Source organism: Excalfactoria chinensis, chromosome 4 (genome assembly GCF_039878825.1).
Source record: "Excalfactoria chinensis isolate bCotChi1 chromosome 4, bCotChi1.hap2, whole genome shotgun sequence".
Lineage (NCBI taxonomy): Eukaryota > Metazoa > Chordata > Aves > Galliformes > Phasianidae > Excalfactoria > Excalfactoria chinensis.
The window spans coordinates 82,750,926-82,772,641 of NC_092828.1; the positions used below are offsets into that span (position 1 = coordinate 82,750,926).

At 56.0% G+C, this 21,716-nt stretch overlaps 1 protein-coding gene across 6 annotated transcripts in view; it reads right to left on the reverse strand.

The window, feature by feature from the left end:
• The window catches only part of DLG3 (discs large MAGUK scaffold protein 3), a 43,149-nt gene that overhangs the window by 16,237 nt on the left and 5,196 nt on the right, over nucleotides 1–21,716 (reverse strand). For 2 of the 6 annotated variants that reach the window (XM_072336539.1, XM_072336540.1), the window contains exons 2-10: nucleotides 14,667–14,720; nucleotides 10,068–10,118; nucleotides 7,859–7,983; nucleotides 7,304–7,473; nucleotides 6,941–7,077; nucleotides 6,692–6,836; nucleotides 6,391–6,550; nucleotides 3,970–4,126; nucleotides 3,769–3,871 (exon numbers count right to left, since the gene is read on the reverse strand). In XM_072336539.1, coding sequence (XP_072192640.1) covers nucleotides 3,769–3,871; nucleotides 3,970–4,126; nucleotides 6,391–6,550; nucleotides 6,692–6,836; nucleotides 6,941–7,077; nucleotides 7,304–7,473; nucleotides 7,859–7,983; nucleotides 10,068–10,118; nucleotides 14,667–14,720 — 1,102 coding nt within the window. Of the gene's footprint in view, nucleotides 1–3,396; nucleotides 3,526–3,768; nucleotides 3,872–3,969; nucleotides 4,127–6,390; nucleotides 6,551–6,691; nucleotides 6,837–6,940; nucleotides 7,078–7,303; nucleotides 7,474–7,858; nucleotides 7,984–10,067; nucleotides 10,119–10,222; nucleotides 10,284–14,666; nucleotides 14,721–21,716 lie in introns of those variants that run through there. The other 4 variants (XM_072336541.1, XM_072336542.1, XM_072336543.1 and 1 more) reach the window with 3 other exon arrangements.

Here is a 21,716-nt window from a genome sequence, read left to right on the forward strand (position 1 = left end):
CAGAGCAGGTTAAGGATTCGCCTTTGGTACAGAACTGCTGCATTTTTACTAAAGAAAAAGAAAGATATACCACAAACCCTAAACCTGCACACAAAAACTCTGCAGCCGCACAGAGGAGCTGAGCTGCAGCCCCAGCCTCTGAAGCCTGCTCTGCTGGTTTGCTTCAAACCCCAAACGCCAGCATATGCAGTGCAATGTGAACCTGCGTGTGGGACAGCTTGACGAGCCATCTGCAGGCTGCCTGCTGCTGTGCTCGCCTCGCAGGGTGTTCAACCAGAAGGGTTAAGCAAGCCAGGTTTCCTCTTTGCAGCTCTCAGACAGCAGCTCGCCCTGCAATCAGAGAGGGGCTGCTCTGCGTGGCTCAGGGCCACCCATGCTCTCCTGGTCCATCTACCTGCTGAACTTGCTGTGCCCCATAGGAAGCATTACATCCACCCGTGCTGCTGCTTCTCCCCATAACGCTCACACTGTAAGATTCAGGCAGCCCAGGGCAGGGGGAGAGAAAGGAAGCAGATGGGTTCACATAATGTAAGTCAGCACCGTAGTGCAGATGCTCAGAGGCATGTTAAAATCTCACGGGCAACACTCCATGACATGAAAGTTCATACACAGGGTGCAATTGCCTGGATCTTATAGAGAAGCTGCTGTGAAGAATGCTCCTGTGGAGGCAGGGGGAGGTGCAGCTCATTGCTGGGGCTCCTGAACTGAGCCGTGTCCTGCACGGTGTCACAGATGGGGCTGCCACCTTCCCTGACACGCTGCGTGCTGCTCAAAGGCTTCCCCTCAGCAGAAAGCAAGCAAGCAAGCTGCAATGCTGAGCACCCTGAGTAGCACAGACTGCAATCTAACGGGATGCAGGAACCCCCCCCAATGCCAGCAGGCGCTGCCAACATCGAGTTTTGAAAGCACAGCTGGAGCCTTCCTGCAAGGTTACCCTAGGAGTGAGCACTCAGCTGCAAACAGGCCCCCCTTATCAGCATGCTGGAACAGCCACCCCAACAATTATCAGCAGATAACCTCCAGCAAGCAGCGCTTCTATCTCTGCCCACTGGCTCCTATCCACTTTGCCTCTGCATCCTGGAAGCAGAGCTGCTGTGTGGCAGAACCTCACCTAGGAAGCACGCCCGCTGTACAGCAGGGAGGTGAACATCAGCAGCTCTTTGCTAATCCCCACCTCTGGCACTCCCACAGCACCCGGGCACTGGATGCGTTCAGGACACCCTTATCAACCCCGAAAATATGCAACAGGTGAACTCACTCCTCTTGTTGCAAGAGGACCTGACGCCAGCAGGAGCAGCACTTTGTTCTCACCACCTTGCAAGCTGACAATGTGACACAGCACTCTTATGTCCGCCCCCGATCCAGGGCTGCCCCGTGCAGGTGCTCCCGGGGAGGGCCCTGAGCCCACAGGGCACAGAGCAGCCCCCATCTCACCCCAGAGGAACCTTTGGCCTCTGCATTCTTCCATGAGAAAGCCCAAAGGGATTTGGGCTGCCCAGGTTGCAAAGCTCTGGGATTAGACATCCACAGGGCCATTGTCCGCTGCTCCCTCTGCCCTCACAGAGGAAAACACATCCTGTTTTCAATAGAGCTGGCTTTGCTTCCACCCGGGCCAATGCTCGCTGCCATCCCCGAGCTCATTTCCCTGCAGAGCTGCTGTTTCTATGGCAAACAAACCCAGCAAATGGAGTCGGTGTGCAGCAGCAGAGCTGAAGCGCAGTTGGGGCCGCTGCCCGCCACCCCACACAGGGCTCTGGCCCTGATCCCTGCGCAGCTGCTCTGCAAAGAATGCAAGGGGGGAAAGAGCTGTTAGAGAGCAGCAGAGAGCAATCCCTAAGCACACACAATGCCTGGTGCACACGTGCTGCTTTAGGTGCAGGAACCACCTGCATGGGCCAGGCTGGATGCAGCCACGAGCGCATCCCAGAGACCCTCCAGCTGCAGCCCATGCAGACCCCATGGTGAGCTCCACGGCTTGCCTTTCACTGTGAGCACACAGTGAGCATGCTCTGAGCTGAGCTGTGTCAAAGCACGCAGACAAAAGCAAGCACTGCAACTCCTGGAAGTCGCAGTGAGGTCTCCGCAGGCCCCTTCCAGCAGCACGCTACGTGACCATACTGGGTTTAGCAAAGGATATCACAGCTTTACTCCACTTCAGGAGGTGGAACTGCCAAACCCAAGCAATAGTGCTAACAGCAAAGTCCACAGGGAGACACACTCAGAAGGAAAGGACCTTACAGACAGCCCAGAGCAGCGTGGAATGGAGCAGCCTCGCTGCAGCTCTGGGTCAGCGCCAGGCACAGAGGCTGCAGCTCCCAGTGCTGCCCCTTCCCCAGCTCCATGCTTCCTTTGCCACCTTGCTCCCCTGTGCTCACAGAGCCCAACTGGGAGGGCCCTCACACCCCAAACTGATGCAAGCAGCCTCACAGCTGCACGGAGGTGGGGCTAAACCAGATCACCGCTGGAGCACGCTACGTTGAACCTGCAAGAGCCACGCAGCAGCCAGTGGGGGTCTGCAGCCCCACATCACTGCAGTAGCACCCAGATACCGGGAGCTGCCGCACAGCACAACAGTGCCCCAGGAAGCAGCAGCTGCAAAGCACCGTCAGCTCAGCCCGATTCCAGAGTGCTTTCCAAACAACTTGTCCCATCTGACATTTGGAAACGGCTCTGGTCGGCACCTCCGCCAAACGGGGCCAGAAATACGAGAACGTGAAACGCTTCCTGGAAAGAGGGAGGAAAAAAAAACCCAACCAAACGCAAACGCCGAGCAGAACACAGCACCAACAGAAAGCAAACAAACAAAACCACACCCACAGCGCAGCTCCGAGTGCCACTAACGGCTCCGGAGGGCCCCGCTCGGCCGGGATGGGACGTGGGGGCACAAAGCGCAGCCACACGCGGCTCCGGGGCTCGGCGCGGTGCTGGACCAGCCGGGCGCAGCTCTTTGTCCGCCGCGGGCACGGAGCGGCTCCGCGCTCTCCAGGGCTTCTCCCCACCCGTTCCGTGCCCCGGGCGGGCGGCTCCCGGCAGCAGCGACGCCTCCGCCGGGTGAATTAGAGGCCGGCGCTAATGAAGCGTTGTTGTCAGGGTAATGCCGGGCTGCTGCCCGCACGCTGCTCGGAGCGCGGCCCGGGGATGCTCGCAGCCTCGCCGACGGCCCCCCAAGGCCCGGCCCGCACCGCGCACCGGAGGAGCGGCACACGGGAGGCGGCCCCGCTCTCTCTTGCAGGCCGCAGGGCCGAGAGCTGGAGAGATCCCGACCGCAACCCCACCGGAGCCGATCCCCTCCCGGCGGGGCCCAGCCTCCCCGCCGGCCCCGCTCCCGGCAGAGCGAGCCGGGCGGAGAGGAGGCGATAACCGGGCTACGTGCGGGGGCCGCTCGGCCCCGCTCACCTGCAGGTCGGCGCGGTGGGAGGCGGCGGCGCCCCCGGCAGCAGCCCCTGAGCCGCCCGGCCCGCACACAAAGCCGCGCAGGCACGGCCGGCGGGACGCCGTCGCCCCGCCCCCCGTCGCGCCGCCCAATCACCGCCCGCGCTTCCCGCCGGGCACCGCCTCCCGGCCCGTCTCTAAGCCAATCGGCGCCTCGCCGGGCCGCCCCCTTCGGCCGCTCTCTCCGCGCGCCAGTCGCCGCCCCGCCCCCCTCGTCCACGCGCGGAGCCCCGCCCCTCTTTGCATACAGCGCGCCACCCCCTTATTTACACTGGCCACGCCCACGACGCTTCATTTGCATACTAGGCTCCGCCCACCCTCCCCTCCCCCCGGTACCTTCGGGCCGGTACTGCGCGATGATGGTCACCGACTGCCCCGCCCGCTTCAGCGCCGCCGCCGCCTGCTCGTGGGTGGCGTTACGGAGGTTCACGCCGTTCACCTGCGGGGACAGAGTCGTGCGTGGGCTCAGCGCCCGCAGCCCCGCACCCCGCCCGGCCCCGCCGCACCGACCGGGGCAGCTCCGCCCCCGCGGCTCACCGACAGGATGCGGTCTCCCCTCCGCAGCTCCCCGCTGAGGTCTGCCGGGCCTCCGGCCAGGATGAAGGACACGAAGATGCCCTCTCCATCTTCACCCCCGACGATGTTGAAGCCCAGGCCGGTGGAGCCTTTGTGCAGGATGATTTTGCGCGGCTCTCTGCGGGGACAGACAAAGGGACGTGATGGCTGGGCCGCTCGCGATGACGGGGACACGGGAGGGGCTCGGGGTGACACGAGGTGGAGCACAGATGGGGACGGAGGGCTGTGGACGCGGCACACGGCGGTGGGAGAGCACGTGGAGACACCGGGGACGATGCCAGCACGGGGTGAGCGCACCCCTCGCTGCACACAGGACGGGCACAGCGCAGCCCTGCGTGGCAAACGAGCAGCCCCGGATGTTTCAGTGGTGACTTAATTCTGGTGCAGCTCAGACAATAGGCAGGCGCTGGCACAAAGGCCGCCCGGCCCCGCAGCCACCCGGCACTGATTTTCAGCTAGGAAAAAAATAAATCATTGCCATCAGAAAGACAGACAGCAGCTCCCTGCTCCATCGGACCGGCCGGCCGGCCCGGCACCGCGGCTGTCGGTGCGGGGTGGATGCACTGGACGCACCGGGCTGGGTGTCCCGATGGGCTCAGCGCTGCTTGGACAGCTCGGGCTGTCACCTTATAAGGAACGTGGAAAGCAGAAGACGGACATTCGGACAGACGGACGCCCTGCCAGACCCTCCCAGCTCTCCTCTCAGCTCCTTGCCCCGTGCCTTGGCCCCGTACCGTACCTCGGCTCACACTTGCTCCCGTGGCCCTGCCGCTGCCTGGAAGGGGACGGCTGTCCCCGGTAGGACATGGAGGAGGAGACGTTGACGGTGAACATTGCGGCTCAGGGCAGGAGCTCCCCAAGCTCTCACCCCGTGCTGTGTCCTCTGCTCCCACCCGGCGTGGCCGTGGGGCACTCGGCTTCCCAGTGCCATGCCCACCGCCGGGATTTTTATGGAAGCACAGAGGACGGACACTCCGGCGCCTGTTAGACCCTGTGGGCTTAACCCCTTCCTGCCCCCCGCTGCACTGGGGCCACCTCTCCTTCCAGAACCACTCAGCCCTGCAGCTGTGCATTGCTGATGGGGCAGGGGCCGACCCCTGTGACCTTCAGAAGATACTGAGCTCAGCAGAGCTCAAGGCTCAGATTGGGGTGTGCAGGGACTGGAGAGGACTGGGGAAAGCCCACTGGGATGGCTGGGTTCCATGGAGGCTCAGCCACATCCCGGGGTTGCCACCAGTACTCAGCCCTGCTGCTGAGCCCCGCATCCTTGCTTTGCTGCTGCCTGAGAGCTGGCTCGGTGTGAGCAGTGCCTGCTGCTGGAGCCCAGCAGTGAAGGTAGAGATGCTGCAGGAGAGGAAACAAAGCCCCAGCCAGGTGAATCTCTCATCTCAGCTCCCAGTCACAGTATGTGCTCCAGACATGCTGGGCAGGTTCCTGCAGATGAATCCTGGACACTGTGGCACTGACACCTTGACCTGAGCAGTGCACACAGGGTTTGAAATCTGGGGTTCCTCTATGCAGCCTCTAATTGGACTGATGATCCTTGTGGGTCCATTCTGACTCAGGATATGCTGGGATTCTGTTCTGAGCAGTCCATGCTCACAGCAGGGAAGGAGGCTGCAGTGGGGAGCAGCTCAGCAGCAGTGGGGTCCTGGCAGGGCAGCACCATCCTCTAGCAGCCGCCAGCTCCTGCTGCACTGTGCCCACCACACTCCAGGTGTCAGGATGCTCTTATCCCTTTCTGGCCCATAAAGAAGGGCACCAGTGCACCTGGAATCCAATGGGATCAGGGGTCCCCAAGGAGGGACAGATGGAGTGGTGGCACTGGGAATCAGTTCCTTTGGCAGTGCAATGCACATGGAGAAAGCGGAGCTCCTACAGCACTGCATCCTCCCGTGGTGCCCCGGCAGCACATGAATAGCTGCATCCAGAGAGGTCACAGCATGCATCAGGGTCCAGCTGAGCACCAGGAGATGAGAAATCAATGAGGTGGATGTGATGGCTGGGGTTCTACCTCCTGCTCTGGGATCCAAAAACACCACAGAATGGGGTCATCCCAGCTCTGATGAGGCTGCAGCAACTCCGATGCCATGTGGCAGCCTTGCTCATAAAGCAGAGCCAGCCCTGCTCCTGACCTGAGCATCCGTCCTGAGCACATAGCATTCAGCCCTGGCCCCGGTACAGCTGTTCTGGCATCAGTGAGCACAGCAAGAGGAGGTACAGCACTACCAAGAGTTGCGACCCCCCCCCAGCCCCTCCCCTCCCTGCATGGAGCCCAGAACTGGAAGCTTTTATAGCACATGACAGGATGCAGGGACAGGGTCAGAGAGAGAAAGGGAAAGCGAAGGGGCAGGGATGGGGATGCCCATTTGCAGTTCTCACCTGGTGAAGTCTTCATCCCCGATCATGTGCCGAGGGATGGGCGAATACCTGGATGGGGTCACTTGTGGGGGGACGGGGTACGCAGGCTTGCTCTCCACACCACCCAAGTAGCCCAGACTGGAGTTATGGCTTATGTGGTTGTCAGCCAAGGCTGAAAAGGCTGCAAAGAGAGGAAATGGGCATCAGGAGCAGGACTTGGCCTCAGTGTAGACATGGAGCCCAGCCCAGCTCTGGCATGTACCATCCCCATCCCCTCTATGGAACCCCCCATTCCTGCAGTGCAGAGCTGCTGCCTACGTACTGCTGGCGTAGTCGGGGGGCGCGTACATGTCGTTGAGGTGCAGGCTGCCAGGCTTGGCCACTTTCAGGTACACCATGTCAGAGGTGTTCTTCAACGCAGCCACTGCCTCCTCGTGCCGCACGTCCTGCAGGTTGGTGTTATTCACCTGCCACAGGGCAAAGGGACAGTAAGATGCTGTCAGACCCATCCTGGTTGAGATGCTGGGAAAGGGGCCAGGGGAGAAGCGTGGAGGTGAGGGTTGGGGCTCACCGCCAGCAGCCGGTCTCCGATCTGCAGGCGCCCGTCCTTCTGGGCAGCACCTCCCTCGATGATCTTGGTGATGTAGATGCTGTTGTCCCCAGGGATGTGTTGGTTCCCAATGCCCCCTGCGATGCTGAAGCCCAGTCCTGGGGATGAGCAGGAGGGGAGGGGAGAGAGGAGGGATGGTTGGATGCAGCCAACCCCGCTGCCAACCCTGGGCAATGGGACACCTTCTCACTGTGAGCTTTGATGCGGGGCTACCTCACACCCTGCACCCACAGCGCCCCCCCATGTAGCATCCTATCCCACAGCATCCCGCCCCACAATGCCCCCAAACCAAGGGGACCCCCTGCCACAGCTCCTGTTGCTCACCTTTGGGTCCCTTCATCAGGTTGACCTCCATGATGGTCTCTGGCGGGGGCTGCCGGCGCCGCACCACGAGCCGCACCACAGGGCCCGCTTCCTTCAGGGCCTCCACTGCTTTGCTGTGCACCACCTCGGAGACGTCCACGTCGTTGACCCGCAGCACGCAGTCATTTACCCTACAGGCATGGTGTGATCCTGAGCTCCCCAGCACTGCCAGCCCTGTACCACCACGGTCACCTCCGCCACCCAGACCCTTGCACAAGGGGAGCTGCTTGAGTTGGATGGATCCTGTGCTTTGGGATGTGCCAGTGACAAAATGTGGGGTGACAGCAAGGTTCCTCCTCAGGAGTGGAGGCTATGGGGGAGACAGTCCCCATGCTGGAGAAGGGGGAAGGATGGATCCGGCAATGGTTAAGAGCCAGAGAGAAGATGGGATGCTGATAGCAGGAGGACGCTTGGAGAGGGGGCCTGCCCAAGGGGAAAGGGCTGGGAGAGAGCAGGGCTGGGAGCTGTGCAGTGGGACCAGGAGGCACGGTGACATCCCCAGCCCCGCACACTCACCCCAAACGTCCATCCATGGCCGCCGCTCCCCCGGGGATGATTTTGGTGATGAAGATGCCGGGATCATCTGGAATGTGGGGGTTGTCGATCCCTCCTGCTATGCTGAAGCCGAGGCCAGAGTTACCCTGCAGGAAAGCACACGGGGCGTCTGTCCCACGCTGTCCCCAAAACCCAGCGAGCTCCTGGGCTGGGCTGCTGTGCAGGCAGTGGCTGCGTGGCCAAGGAAGATGGGTGCTCGTCAGCCCGGCGCTCAGTGCGGAGCACCCAACAGATGGAGCAGGAGCGTGGGAGCTGCCAGGACCTCCCTCACCACCACGTCTCTGTGAGAGACTGAGCTGAGGGACGAGGGGGTGGTCCTTGGCGGAGAAACCTCCCTTTGCTGGCAGCTCCCCAGGAGGAGACACCACTCTCATGGTCCATGCAGAGAAGAGGGGCTTGGGTCAGGTGCTGGCAGTCCAGTGGCTCCAGCAAGACCACGCTGGGTCTTAATGTCCAGTGAGCCCCTGGGTGTTACATGTACTCATGGTCCAAGGCTGACGCCTGCAGTGCTGGTGCCCAAATCTGCTCTAGGGAGGTGTAAGGATAGAGATGAAGCCTTGCTGTGAGGAAGGAGTCCCAGTGCTTGCCATGTCCCAGCAGCGTCCCAACACCAGGGGTACTTCTGCTGCCTGGTCCTTGCTCACAGCACCCTGCTCCATCACACACACTTATGGACGCTGCTCCCAGTGCCGTGCTTGATGCAAGCAGACAATTACTGTTTATTTTTTTCTGCCCTGCCTTGGAAATCAGATGGCTTGTTGCCTTGTTTTCTCATGCGGAAGAGCTGACACTTAGTCACATCCTACCATGCCTGCCTCTCATACACAGCCATGCTCAGACCAAGTTCTATCCTGGGTGCCTGGAGGTGCTGCTCACCCACAGAGGGTAGGGAACCTTGGGGGCCCTGCATGGACCCATGGCTGGGATGGCTGTACCCAACCAGAGGATCCAAAGGAGGACTCCTGACAACATGTCCAGCTCTGGCCATCATTCAGGAGACATTTGTTACTATTCTGATAACCTAGAAGAAATCAAGATCAGAGATTTCTTTGCTGGCACTGGGGCTGCTAGAGCTGTAGGGACGGCACCTGCAGCAGATACATGTGCTGCCTATTGACCCACTGCCACGTTTCTTTGCAGACAGCTCCCCATATGCTGCCATGGTTGCTCTTGTCTTTACAGCAAGGACGAGCCCACTGCTCTGACAGAGGGTTCTCATCCCTCAAACACAGTGCTTTGGCCCCTCCAGCAGCCTGGAGCGTGCAGCAGCACTCAGCCCAGAAAGGAAGCATCCATCCCCTGGGCACGCTTTGTCAGGCACAATGGGGAAGCGGTGGGTGAGGCTGCAGCCCCGGATAACCTTCCGTCCACCCACCTCCATGATGCAGAGCTGGGGGGAGGAGGGGGATGACTAAAGGAACAGGAGGACGAGTGATGCGTCTTCCCCTGCGCTGCCAGCCAAGCGCGAGGAGGAGGCCCTGCACAGTGCTGGAGCTCCTGGGTTTGGGGTGAGATGGGGCACGTGGTGGTGCAGGGACAGACCACGCAGCTCTGTGCTCACCCCATGGGGCTGATGCATTGGGGCAAAGTTTGCTCCATCTTTTCCCACCCTGCTCACAGCTCCTGCTCGACGCTCTGCTCACATCCCCAGCCCCATCCCCACAAAACCCCTGTTATTTCAACGTCATTGCTGCGTGGCCAGGATCCCAACAACACGGCAGAAGGTACAGCCAGGAGCTCCCCCCACCCCGCCGCAATCCAGGCTGCCAGAAAACCTGTCCTCATTGCTCAGCATCACAGCACTCCGTGCCTGAGGCGAGGCAGAGCCATCCACTGGGGCAGGGGGGGCACCGGGGCACGGAGGCGAGAGACAGACCCCCCCCTACCCTCCCTTCCTTTGTGCGCCAGCGCAGCTCCTCCTGCCTCCATTTTCCATCAAAGACAGTGACAAAGAGCCCCCCCCCCCTCCCAGCTTTGCGCTGGCGGCTGTGCGGGGGCGAGGGTGTGAACAAGAAACCCTCCTCCTCCCTTCTGGAGGGATGTGAGGGGGGGGGGGAGCGGAGCGGTGAACCCACCCCTGTGCTGCGGGGGAAGGAGAGCCGGACCCCTCAAAGCCCTCCCAGCCCATCCGCTGTGTGCATTGGGGGAGATGCCCACGGGGAGGACTCACCCTTTCCAGGACGATCTCCTCGTATTTGAACATCCCATCGCTGCCGTTCACCTGCGGAGAGGGAGAGAGCGCGTTACGGCTGCACACATCTCAAGGTGCTGCAGTACTGAGAGTCCACCCCAAAACACGGGATATCTGAGAATCCACCCCACAACCTGTGCTGTCAGCAACACAGTCACACAGCCCTGCCCTGGAATCAAACCACTCGCTGCTTCTCTCTCTGGGCACGATCCCAAACCCGCTGACTTTAATGCACTTCAGCTCAGCCCTTTTATTCCAGCAGCTCGATGTGCGAGGCGTGAAAAGGAGCTCCACACAAAGCAACGACGCCTTCGTTACCCAGCGTGTAATTAACCCCGGGAATTCACTGCTGAAGAAAGCAAAGGAAGGGGCTTACGGCCCCTATGTACGGCCCGTATGTAATAACACAACGTACAGCTCTAGTAGCTTCTAACTCCTACATCTTCAAGTGGCATGGCTTTGTTAATACAGAACTCAGAACCATCTCTTCTGTTGAATCAGTTGGACACAAAGGGAGCTGAGTGCTGTATACAGAAGGTGCCCTAATATGAAAAACACCATGGGATGGCCATGTGGATGCTGCCTGCCATGCTGCTCCCTGCCCTGAAGGAACTCCCACAGCCATCGTGGGGAAGGTGATGGAATGTGGTGGTGAGGTGAAGGGCAGGGGCTGAGAAACAGGCGCCACAATAAAAGCAAAAGAGCTGCAGGCTCTGAAATAACAAACAAAGGGTGCAGGCCCAAACCTTCTGTTTTCCCTATCACTACCAACACATAGAAGAAGAAGGTGGCAGATTCAAAGACATCATCTGGACACTTTCTTCCCCTGCATGCCCCTGGTCATCAGAGTAGGTCCTGAACAGCTATGCAGACCTCGATATAAGAAAAGAAATGCTGAAAAACAATTGTATGTTTAAAATTGGAAGAGGTTGACTCAAACCCCACGCTTGAAGTCCTTTTGGGAGATGAGGGAGCAGGCTGTGAAGTAGCAAGGCAGCAGGAATGGGGCTCAGTCCTCAGAGCAACACCACGGGTTTGTAGTGAGCACTGGGAATGCTGAAGGAACACACAACCCCACTGCAGGTACCACGCTTCAAGAGGAATGAGGATGGAAAGAGCCTGGAGAAGAGAGATGGCATCACAGCTTGGGCACATGGGCCAGGAGGGGAGGTTGAAGGCACTGAGGTGGGTTCACCCTCAAAGAATTGACAGAGGGAAAATTCAGATTCGAGAGGCAGATGCAAGCAGTGGCTGCAGAGGAACCTGCTGGGACATGTCAGGCTGGTGGGGGCTCAGCACTGTCAGCCCCTGAGCCTTGCAGGACCACAGTGTCCACTGAGAGTGACAGAAGGAGTCAGGAACTTGAAACAAGAAAGATTCAGATGGGGCAAAAGGGTGAAAAGAAAGCTTTGGGATGTGCTGTTAAGGCACTGAGTTGGACCAGATGACCTGTAAGGGTCCCTTCCAACTCAAACAATTCTAAGATTCTATGATCAACAGCTGTGGAAGCATCCCGGGGGCACAGATACTGCAACCCTTTGGCTGGCACCAGCAGAGAGCAGGTAGAGATAGGATGAGCCCTCCTTGGGTGGGGGCTGCAAGACCCCCCACCACCACTCTTCTTCCTCACCCCATCACACTGACTCATGCCAACCTTCCTCCCCCCCACCTCCCTTGCCTGAGCCCCCAGGCAGTTGGTGGCTCTGTGCGTGGCTCTGCCTCCCCCCAGCTTTCCAGCAACTCAGATTCCTGGCACCCGCCGCTACTACACACGTTGTCCTCTCCGCTTTGGCATTCAATGCTATTGCCACACAGACAGCCATATGCACACCCACGGCCGCAGAGGAACAGCACATACATACCTACAGGATGGGGATGTGCAGAAAACTTTGACAATCTGTGAGCCGCGGGGAGAGCCAGCAGAGCCAGCCCAAAGAGTGGCAGCCGCCCACAATGGGAAGCACCAGGGCAGGGACCCACAGCACGGGACACAGGGACACCCCAGGACGTGGCCCCATTGCAAACCCTTCTCAAAGTCTTGGGGTTGCCAATGTTGAGCAGCATTTTGTGTCATGAAATGGGAAACGTTGGCGCCTGCCCAGCACTGCATGAGCCAGGTCAGCCAAGCCTGGACGTGAAGTTCCTGCTCTGATTACGTCTCCCAAATCCGCACAATAGAACTCCAGTTAATTGCAGAAAGAAACCAAATGGAGCCCTTAATATATACCATGTAACCAAGGGAACAAGCCAACAAAGCAAGTGTTCCAGCATAGGAAAACTGAATACCAGTTACTCACTGACAGCAAAACCTGTCTGTGGCACCCACCGGAGAGCCCCAATTGCCCTTCCAACTCTCTGCCAAGCTCCCTCCCAGTTCAGGAGCTGACTCCCTGCTAAAAGCAGTGCAGAGCTGGCACGTGTGGCTCTCATGTGGGGCTTGTTTGGGTGATGCCCAGATCCAGGCTTTCACATGGGTGTACTGAACCATGTCCCTGGGTCATTGTGGGGCAGGGTGAGCCCACCCCACTCTGCTTGTATTTCCCTGGGTACCACTTGCTTTGCTCACAGGAGTGTGGGGCTCATAGGCTGTTCCCAACACAGCTCCACCATGAACTCAACCTCTGCTCTGGTTTCAGAGTAGAGCCATAGTGTTTGTTCTAAGCCCATCCTATGCAGGAAGCCCACCTGAAGTCTCAAGGAGAGGCCTTCTCTCCAGCTTTCACTTCTCTTTCATGTTTAAGCGGCAGGGAAACAGTTAGAAATGATGACATTTAAATCATCAACAGAAGGCTGCAGAGTTAACACTCACTGAATAAACAGAAACGCGCACACCTTCCAGTGCTACTGCAAGCTGTCTGCAGGCTCAGCCGGCCAACACTGCACCATCGCACGTGGAACACGGTTTGCAATTTGCTAGCGATTCAGGGCCAAATTTAGAAGGCTAAAATGGAGTTCCTCAAACCAACCCAAACAGCCCAAAAGCCTGCAAGGAGAATAGCCTGCAGGAAGAGATATCTGCCTGCTTTCTGAGCCCACATCTTGCAGCCACCACACGAAGGGGACTGTCATGTGCTCAGTACAAGTTGGGAGCATGGCCGAGCTCCAACGTGGCCCCAGTAATCTCAGCACCAGGATTGGGCAGCACTGGGGACACAGCACAGGGGTTTCAGCTTCAGAGAGGCAGCTCTGCGACACAGACAGCACTGCTTGCCATGGGAACAGTGCTCTTGATGCTTCCTGGGTGTGCAAAACACACTAATTGGTGAACTGGTTGCAAGCAGGTGCTCGTGTGAGCCCAGCTCAACTGCAGTGCCTTCAAAGCAGCAGGAGTTTGATGAGAATGTTGCTGGATTTTTACAACCTAGGAGCATTGCCTGCACTGAGGCTGAGCACCAGCCCTGGCAGTGAGCAGGACGGGGTGCCACATGCTCCTGGGGATGGAGGTGAGTGGGTGGGCAGAGGGACTGAAATGTGGAGCAGACTCCTTAATAAACACCCAGGGCCAAATTCAGCCCAGCAGCTAGTCCAACGTTATCAATGGAGCTAGAACAGGAAGGAACTAAACCACATCCATCTGTTTATCATTAAGGAAAGCAATGAATAGTTAAGTAATTACAGACTGGAAGATGTCACATTAACCCTTCCATTTACTGTACCAACAGGCTTCAGCTTTTGTTCTTCTAACAGAACATGCTGCCAGACTTCCCATTTCAGAGTGCCCTTCTACAGAAAGCCCCCACTGTGGCTCCTTTGTTGACTCTGGAACAACTGATGGGAGATTATAAGTTTTGTTTTCCCCAGAGCCTGGATCTCCATGAGGTTGGATATTAGGAAAAAGAGTGGTGAGGAACTGGCACAGGCTGCCAGGGAGGTGGTGGAATCATTGGAATCATCATTCCTGGAGCCGTTCAAGAACACGGTAGATGCTGCACTGAGGGACACAGTTTACTGGTATGGTGGTGATGGGTTGATGCTTGGACTACTCTCTCGTGCCACAACTTGTGTAAGGCTGCTGGACTCAGGGCCACAATGCTGAGACAGAAAGCATAGACTTCCTCCTGAGTGCCAGGAGGCTTTGGCTCAGCATCTGACACCTGTAACTTGTTACAAGGAAAGTTCAACCAACAGGAGCAATCCATCCACCTCAAGTCCAAAGACCAACCAAGCCCTGTTAAACTGACAACTGAGCTCCCTTTCGGGAGTGGTGCAACAAATATCCACACTGGCCACCCTGCTCCTTCCATGTTCCTTGCATGAATGATCTGCAGATATTCTGGTAAGGGCTGCAGCAGCTTGCAGACTCTCTCTGTGACAAGCTGAGGATTAGCTCTACAGCAAGCCAAGAGTACCAAATGCACAGTGGCTGCAAACACTCCCCGTCACCAAACACTGCTCAGCTGCTGGCAGTCACGGTTCCGCTCAGCATGGCCCCAGCAGGGATTGGGGCTGGGATGTGCTGTGGGGTTGTGGCACAGATAGCAGGCTATTCTGCCACCTTTCTGGGGCCTTTCAGGCCTATCTGAGCCAAGAAAACGCAGCGTTCATTGATAAGAATTGAAACAAAACCAGGAGACTTACAGAGAGCCCTTGTTCCAGCGAGTCTGTGTTCACGATAATGGGAGCAGGGTTGGCCTGTGGGGAGACAAAAGCGGGATGTCACCGAACACAGCCCGCTGCAATGCATGGCCTCATCCTGGCCATGCCACCACAGCTATTCCAGATCAGGCAGAAGAGGGCAGGTTGGGAAGGGCTCTGTTCTCGCCTTTCCTCCATGTGCCCAGCAGCCTGGGCTGGGTATGGGGACACAGCATTACTAAGGCATGGGTCCCCTCCTCAGGCCCAGCATATCCCCAGACATGTGGTCTCAGCCGCAGCAAGGGAGACGGGCAAGACTGGAAACTGTTCCAGCCTCGGGTCCAATTCATATTAACACTAGAACATGAAATCCACTTTGCAAAGGAGTTCGGAAATAGGAGGGTTTGGAAAGGAGATCCTGTGGGAAGGACAAATAGCCAGCAGACTATCTCTGAGGCCTTAATGTAACTCCCAGCACAGGAGCTACCACTGTAACCTGGGGAGGTGGCAGCGTGCAGTCCCTTCGTGCTCATTACTCCGAGCTGCTCATCACAGCTGGGTAGAAACCACAGGAGGTGAGGAGGCAACAGCTAGGGATTGAGACAGGAGGCAACACGTGTGACAGGGAATGTGTGAGCACAAGGCAGGCAGAGGGACCGAAGCCCTGGGCGTAGGGAGGGTCCATGGGGAGCTCCAGCGTCGGTGCTTGGGGGCGGAGCACGCCGGGGCGCAGCGCGGGGGTCCCGTAATGCCGGGCCGAGCTGGAGCTGTCCAGCACCGCAACCTCCTGAAGGAGCAGTGCCCGTCGTACCCGCAGCCCCTTCCCAAGAAGTATCCCCAGCTCAGAGAGGTCTTTGTCCTCTGAATGAGAAGTGACGAAAGAAGAATACATTCAGACTAATCTCAAGGCTGACATTTATCACCAGCACACGACAGCAAACAGTGCAAAATCCGGCGTGCGCTGGGAATGCATCACCATTCCAATATTCTTCTGTAAAGCAACGGCCAGAACTTCACAGGGAAATGCTGGTAAACACGAGCTACGAGGGGAGGTGAGCTCTCTGCCTTGGGACATCAGAAGCTTCAAAGTCTGGGTGAGGAGCAAGCAAGTCACAGTGGAGCTTGTGTTGCACTTAACAGGAACCACTGGCTGTCCAATAATGTGGGTGGTCACACTGCACAGCCCAGTGGCCTCAGTGAATCTGAGACTTTCTCGGGGCAGGCTACTGCCTCACTGCTCTCCTCTAGAACGTCTCCTTGGCAGAGAACCACCTCCTCACATCACCCAGAAAGGCAGCCTCCACCTTCTCCCGTTTTTGCTGACTGTAATTCTGGATGTTTCGCCCTCATGGTTTTGTAGGTGGGAGAGGTTAGGGGTCAGCTGAACTGTGTTTCTGATCTTGCCCAGAAAAATTCAGCTCTCATAAGGATGGAACAGGAGGTAGTTAATTTGATTTATTCAGATACCTTCTGATCTTTCCAGCAGCTGTAACTATTGGTTACAAAACCATAGTTTTTATGGCAATTAATTCTCCAGCTCAGGGAAATATGACCACTTCCAAGCTCTCTTGCCAAACCACTCCCACACACATAAGAGAATCATAATTTGCAGGTCCAATGTCTTGGGATCTCCGTGGCCCAGAAGCGGTGTTAAGCAGGGAATATCCCCTCTCCGGTAGAGCACAGTTCTTGTATTTAATCCAGATAATTTGTGTGATAGCATATATTAAACCTGGCACTGGTTTTTATTAGTCCCCAGTGCAATTCTAGGAAGGGATTCCACATTTCAAGGCATTTAAATAAATAAATAAATAAAATAAAATAAATGCAGTCCTTCTACTGCCAGCAATTAACAAACTGTGGATGTTTGAACCTTGGTGTGCCAGAGGCCAGCTCTTATTAGAAGAGTTTCCAGGAAGGATATAGAAGAGGCAGCCTAACTAAATGCATTCTATCATGTGCCCCATGATTTATGACATTAATTCAGCTCCACAAATGATGGGGAGAAGTGCTCCGTGTGATAATGCCACAGAGGCCTTTGCAGGTCTAGCCTGAGTCCTTCAGCAAGCCCCACTGCAGTCTGTTGAATTACTAATAGCCCACAAATCACACATCACATTGCCTCGCTCGCACAGTGGTGAGCCCTAAGGACATATTTTGTCTAGCCTGCTCGTTGCGCACTGAGCATCCTTTGCAGCCATTCCACACTAGTGACTTTTGCATCTCAAAATACTGCTAGGAGCACAATTTCCCACTCAGGCTCCAGATGGGACCCAGGAGATGCTGAATGTAAGTGGCTGCTTAAAACAAACTCACACGTGGTCAGAAGGAATTCAGACCAGGAAATCCCCATTTGCCTCCTGTGGCCAACTATTCCAGATACCATGAGAATGGCGTTTGGATTTTAGCCCTGATTTCCACTTGCAAATATTCCAAGATCCACATTTTTCCTGGTGTGCAATGTTATGATGGGATAGAAAGTACCATGATAACAATGGGGTGGCAAGGTTTCTGGCAGCAGCAAACAAGAATGAGCCCAAATGCAGCCACCAAAGATGAAGAAATGAAGGAAAAGAAGACTCACGTGGGCAGGGTTCACCAGCAAGGATGCCTCTGCTGCCAACCCTTAAATGAGGTCTGGAAAGGGGTGCATCCTGACTCCACCCCTTCCAGTCATTCAGGTGAATTGCTTGCAGCTGAACTCCTGTGGGTTGGCCTTGCCTTCCTACCAGGTGCTCCACCACTGCTTCAAGGCACGATTTAGCATTTCCACTACACTGGTGGTAAAGGGTCCACTTCTCTGAGCCTCAAGAGACCAGAGAGTTCTTGAATCTTGACCTTCAAGCCTCGTTCCCCTCCACTGCTATTCCTTTCAGCTCCTGTCGTTGCCCAGATTTTCCCAACAGCTGTCCTCTGCCTTGCTGGCTTTATGCCTAGATCAATCTTTCTGTATATGTGCAGTGACCCCCTCACTCCTCAAGGTCCTCTCTTCAAGTCCCACCTTCCCTGCAGCTTTTCAACGCAGAGGATTTGTGCAGCCTGCTGGAGAGAGTCTGGGGCACCTCGAGCTCTACTGCATTTTGGTGCTCATGCTCTCAAGTGGCGAGGGGACACTTTCATTTGTAAATCTCCAAGCACCAGCAGGGTTCAGTAAATAATAATAGTGTGAGGAAGCATTTTAGATGGAAGAGATCTGACAGCCCTCATTGAATGTGACCTGAATGCACAGCCCTGTTTCCTCTTCTCCCTGCAAGCAGCAACCCCCTGTTCCTTAGGGCATAAATTACTTACCATTCCCTATAGAACTGAGGGCATGGTTAATTCACCAGCACATTCGTGCTGCCCAGCAAAAAAAAAAACCAAACACCCAACAACTAAATGACAATCTCTTTTCTTCCCTGGCTGGCAGAGGGCTCAATATGTCTGCCTGATGGAGGAAGGCAGAGGGTGTCAGCCCGAGGGCACTACACCAGTCACCTGTGGGCAGTGCTGCCAGTGCATCACCCCTTCTCCTTCATTGGTATCATCTACTGGGATGAAGACAGGATTTGCAAAACGTGACCATTTTCCGAAAGTTCCAACAGAAAGAAAAGCTGCAATTAAATGCAAATGGAGGAGGTTCGTTAGTGTGCTACAGAGGGAGGGATCCTCATCCTGCAGTGTTCCCACGAGGACTGGGTTGGTTCTGAACTGGCAGCCCAAGCTGTTCCCTCCATGCTGACAGCCCCAAGATTTGCATCTGGTTCACATCCCCCACAGATCCAACACAGGGCTGGGGATTATGCACCTCATCCAGACACAATACGTGTGCTGCAGACTGCTGAGACCTGCAGCAACTGGATTGTGCCCACACACAAACCCATATCCATCTCAACCAGCGATGGAGCTGAAGCAGGAGCTTCCAGAGCTGACAAATCCCAATCTACAGGAAGGCTGTGTGCCCCAGGTGCCGTGTACAGAGTGCAGTGTGACACTGGGCCTGTGCACAAGAAGCCAGGCACTAAGTTATATCTGCTTGATTTTTATAACTTTCCCAGAATGGATCAGAGTGAAAAGTTGATCTGCCTTTCAGTACGGTTTGCTTTAAATCATCTCATCTCATGTGTAATCACAGCACTTAGGAGGAAATGGCTCTGGAGGTAAGTAGAATTCCATCTACACCTTTTTAACAGCTCGCAGGGCAGAGGCCAAGTGGGGAGATATCCAAGAGAAGCATCTAAGCACGGTGGACAGATGGACATCCGCTTTGCTTCTTTGCCAAGGGCGTAAAACCTCAGGGAGAGCCCTGCGTGTGCAGCAGGAACAGCTGACCCTTGTCAGGGCCCTGCTGTGAGCACACACTTCCTGGCATGAGTGGATACCGGGGAGCATCTTTGGTGCGAGATGCGCGAGGAGTGGGGTCACAATGTGCTAATGAAGGAACATCACTGGAGCAAGCCCAGGTCCTGGCAGTGCGGCACAGCCTGCGTGCACCACAGCTCACCCTGATCAGCACTGACATATTCATCTGTTCCATGCCCTGCGCACAGACACTGCTCCTCCCAGCACCAACAGAGGGCTCAAACCTTCACAGCATCTCCTGAAGCACCTGAGGTGGGCTGGCCAAGTGCTTTATGCCTACATCTCAATGCTACATCTGTGCCTTGGTCTTCCTGCCACTCCACTGCTCAGGGGCAGAGGTAACATACAGCTGCCAGAGGATTGTCCCCCTCTCCCAGCTCTCTCTGGTCACATAATGGGTGGACAAAGGGGTGGGATGAGGAAAACACAGCCTGAAAGCTTCTGGAGGCTGGAAAATGCCACAGCCAGGGATGAGCCTCCCTTCTCTTTCACTAGGACAGACAAAATAACTCTTTTTGCACTTTTTTTGCCCATTGGCACAATTCGGGCTGAGTCCCTCCCATTAAACCCCCAAAGAGGATTGCATTCTGACCCCATGCGCTCCCTTTGCATGGCTCACAACATGCTGCAACCACCTCAGTGACAATACAAGGGCTGATTATGGAGCTTAGGGGTGCCCAGACCCCCTGTTGGCCCCCAGTACCCAGAGCTCCAGCTGCTCCACACCCACCCACGCTGGGTTCCCAGCCAGCATCACTCACTCCAGGCTGTGCTGGGGACACAACAGCTCTGTCACCCCAGTGGTGTGAGCAGCCCCAAGGAATGGACACAAGCTCAAAGCACCGCAGCCATTCCAGGACTTGAAAGCTCCACGGTCACAAGGATGGCTGGCAAAGCCACGGAACTGCCCAGAGCTCAATGTGAACACAAACAGCTACTAAGGGTTTAATCTTTGTTTTGGTGCTTTTCTTAAGAGTATGCTTAAATAGGAACTGGAAAAAGCCTTCACTCAGAGGGGAGAGAAGAAAGCTTCTCCAGACAGAAGCTCTGTGGAGTTTCAGTTTCTATTTAGAAGCCATTAAGGCCGGTGTGTTCATGCCTGGAAGTTAGACATCCTGTTCCAGGCTCCGGCCGCTAAAATAAGCGACCCAATTTGCAGGAGTGCTGGGCTGCAACAGCTTCCTTCTGACCTGGAGCTGCCAAATAGAATCCGCTCAACTCCTTTTTTTTTATTGTTTGCAGGCAGAGATATTATCATCAGAAAGATCTGCATGGTTTTCAAACAAATACATACATACAAGGGAAAGAAGAGCAAATAAGGACAGCATTACGGATTTCTTTGGGTTGGAAACAGCCTGCTTTCTTCTCTAAGTTCCAGTGCACCCCTAAGTACAGCACTGCAAGAAAGATGTTTCTGTTTCACAGCAGATAGGAAGGACATAAGGGAGAATTCAGGTCCCAGGCTGCTCTGAAGTGCCACATGCCACCAGAAATAGTTACAACCCCCGAATAAGTCCTTCATCAATCCCCCCCCCCCCCCCCGGCTTGGATGAGCTTCTGCAGACTAAACTGAGCTGCATTTCAAATTCATGCATTCAGAGCTTGTTTAAAGCTGCATTCGTTTTTTCCCCTCCATGTTACAGATATAAATCCATGACATATTGTTGGATTCGCAAGTGCCCTTGAGGGATCTCCGCATCATCCCATGTTAGCATGTGTTCAAACCAGCTACGAGCACTCACACAACCCATGTCCCCTTACGGCAGCACTACAGCAGAGCGAGGGTTAAGTGGATTCCCATGTCACTCAGCTCCTTCATCCCAGAGTGGTGCCCGATCTGCTTTCCTCTGGGAACTGGGAGGGCATCCTGCATGGGGCTGAGCTCTGCAGCACCCGGAACGAAGCCACAGCTGATTGTGGCCTGATTAGTCTTAATCACTTCCTCTCTCTAAATGAGCATCCGCAGTGAAGGAAGGAGAGGAAGCTCCTCTCCTCCGACTGAGACATGATGTGTGCCCACGGCCTCACCAGAGCAAGGCAGCTCTCTGGGGATGGCCAGGGCTTCTGCTGTGCTTCCATCCCTACATCCAGGGCACCTGCATGGGTGGATGGGGGGAGGGATGGAGGGAAAGATGGATGGTTGAAGAGATGGAGAGATGAAGGAATGGAGGGATGGATGGGGGGAAGGAGGGATGGATGAATGGATGGATAAATGGGTAGATGGATGGAGGGATAGAGGGATGTAGAGATAGAATGGGAGAAAGAGATAGAGGGAAGGATGGAGGGAAAGATGGAGGGATGGTTGGTGGAAGAAATGGGTGGATGGAGGACAAGATGAATGGATGGGTGGATGGATGGATGGATGGATGGATGGATGGATGGATGGATGGATGGATGGAGAGATGGAGGGTGAGATGGATGGATGATTGATCCATGGTTAGCTTCTCATAAAAGACCTCTGTGGGGGTCTTCTGTCTTGAGCACACCCTGGGAGAAGCCAGCAGAGCCCCACCATGTCTTCAGCACTGGTCAGGAATGGGCTGGGGCAGGTCCCACCAAACTGGTAATGTTAAAGCCAAGAGGAGAGCCCAGCTGAGACAACAATGTACGGGAAGCATCCCTCTGGCTGAAGTCTTCCTGCCTCCAGCATGTTCCTTGTGAGGAGCCACCTCCTCCACTTTGCTACAAGCAATAATATAACTAATACAATGT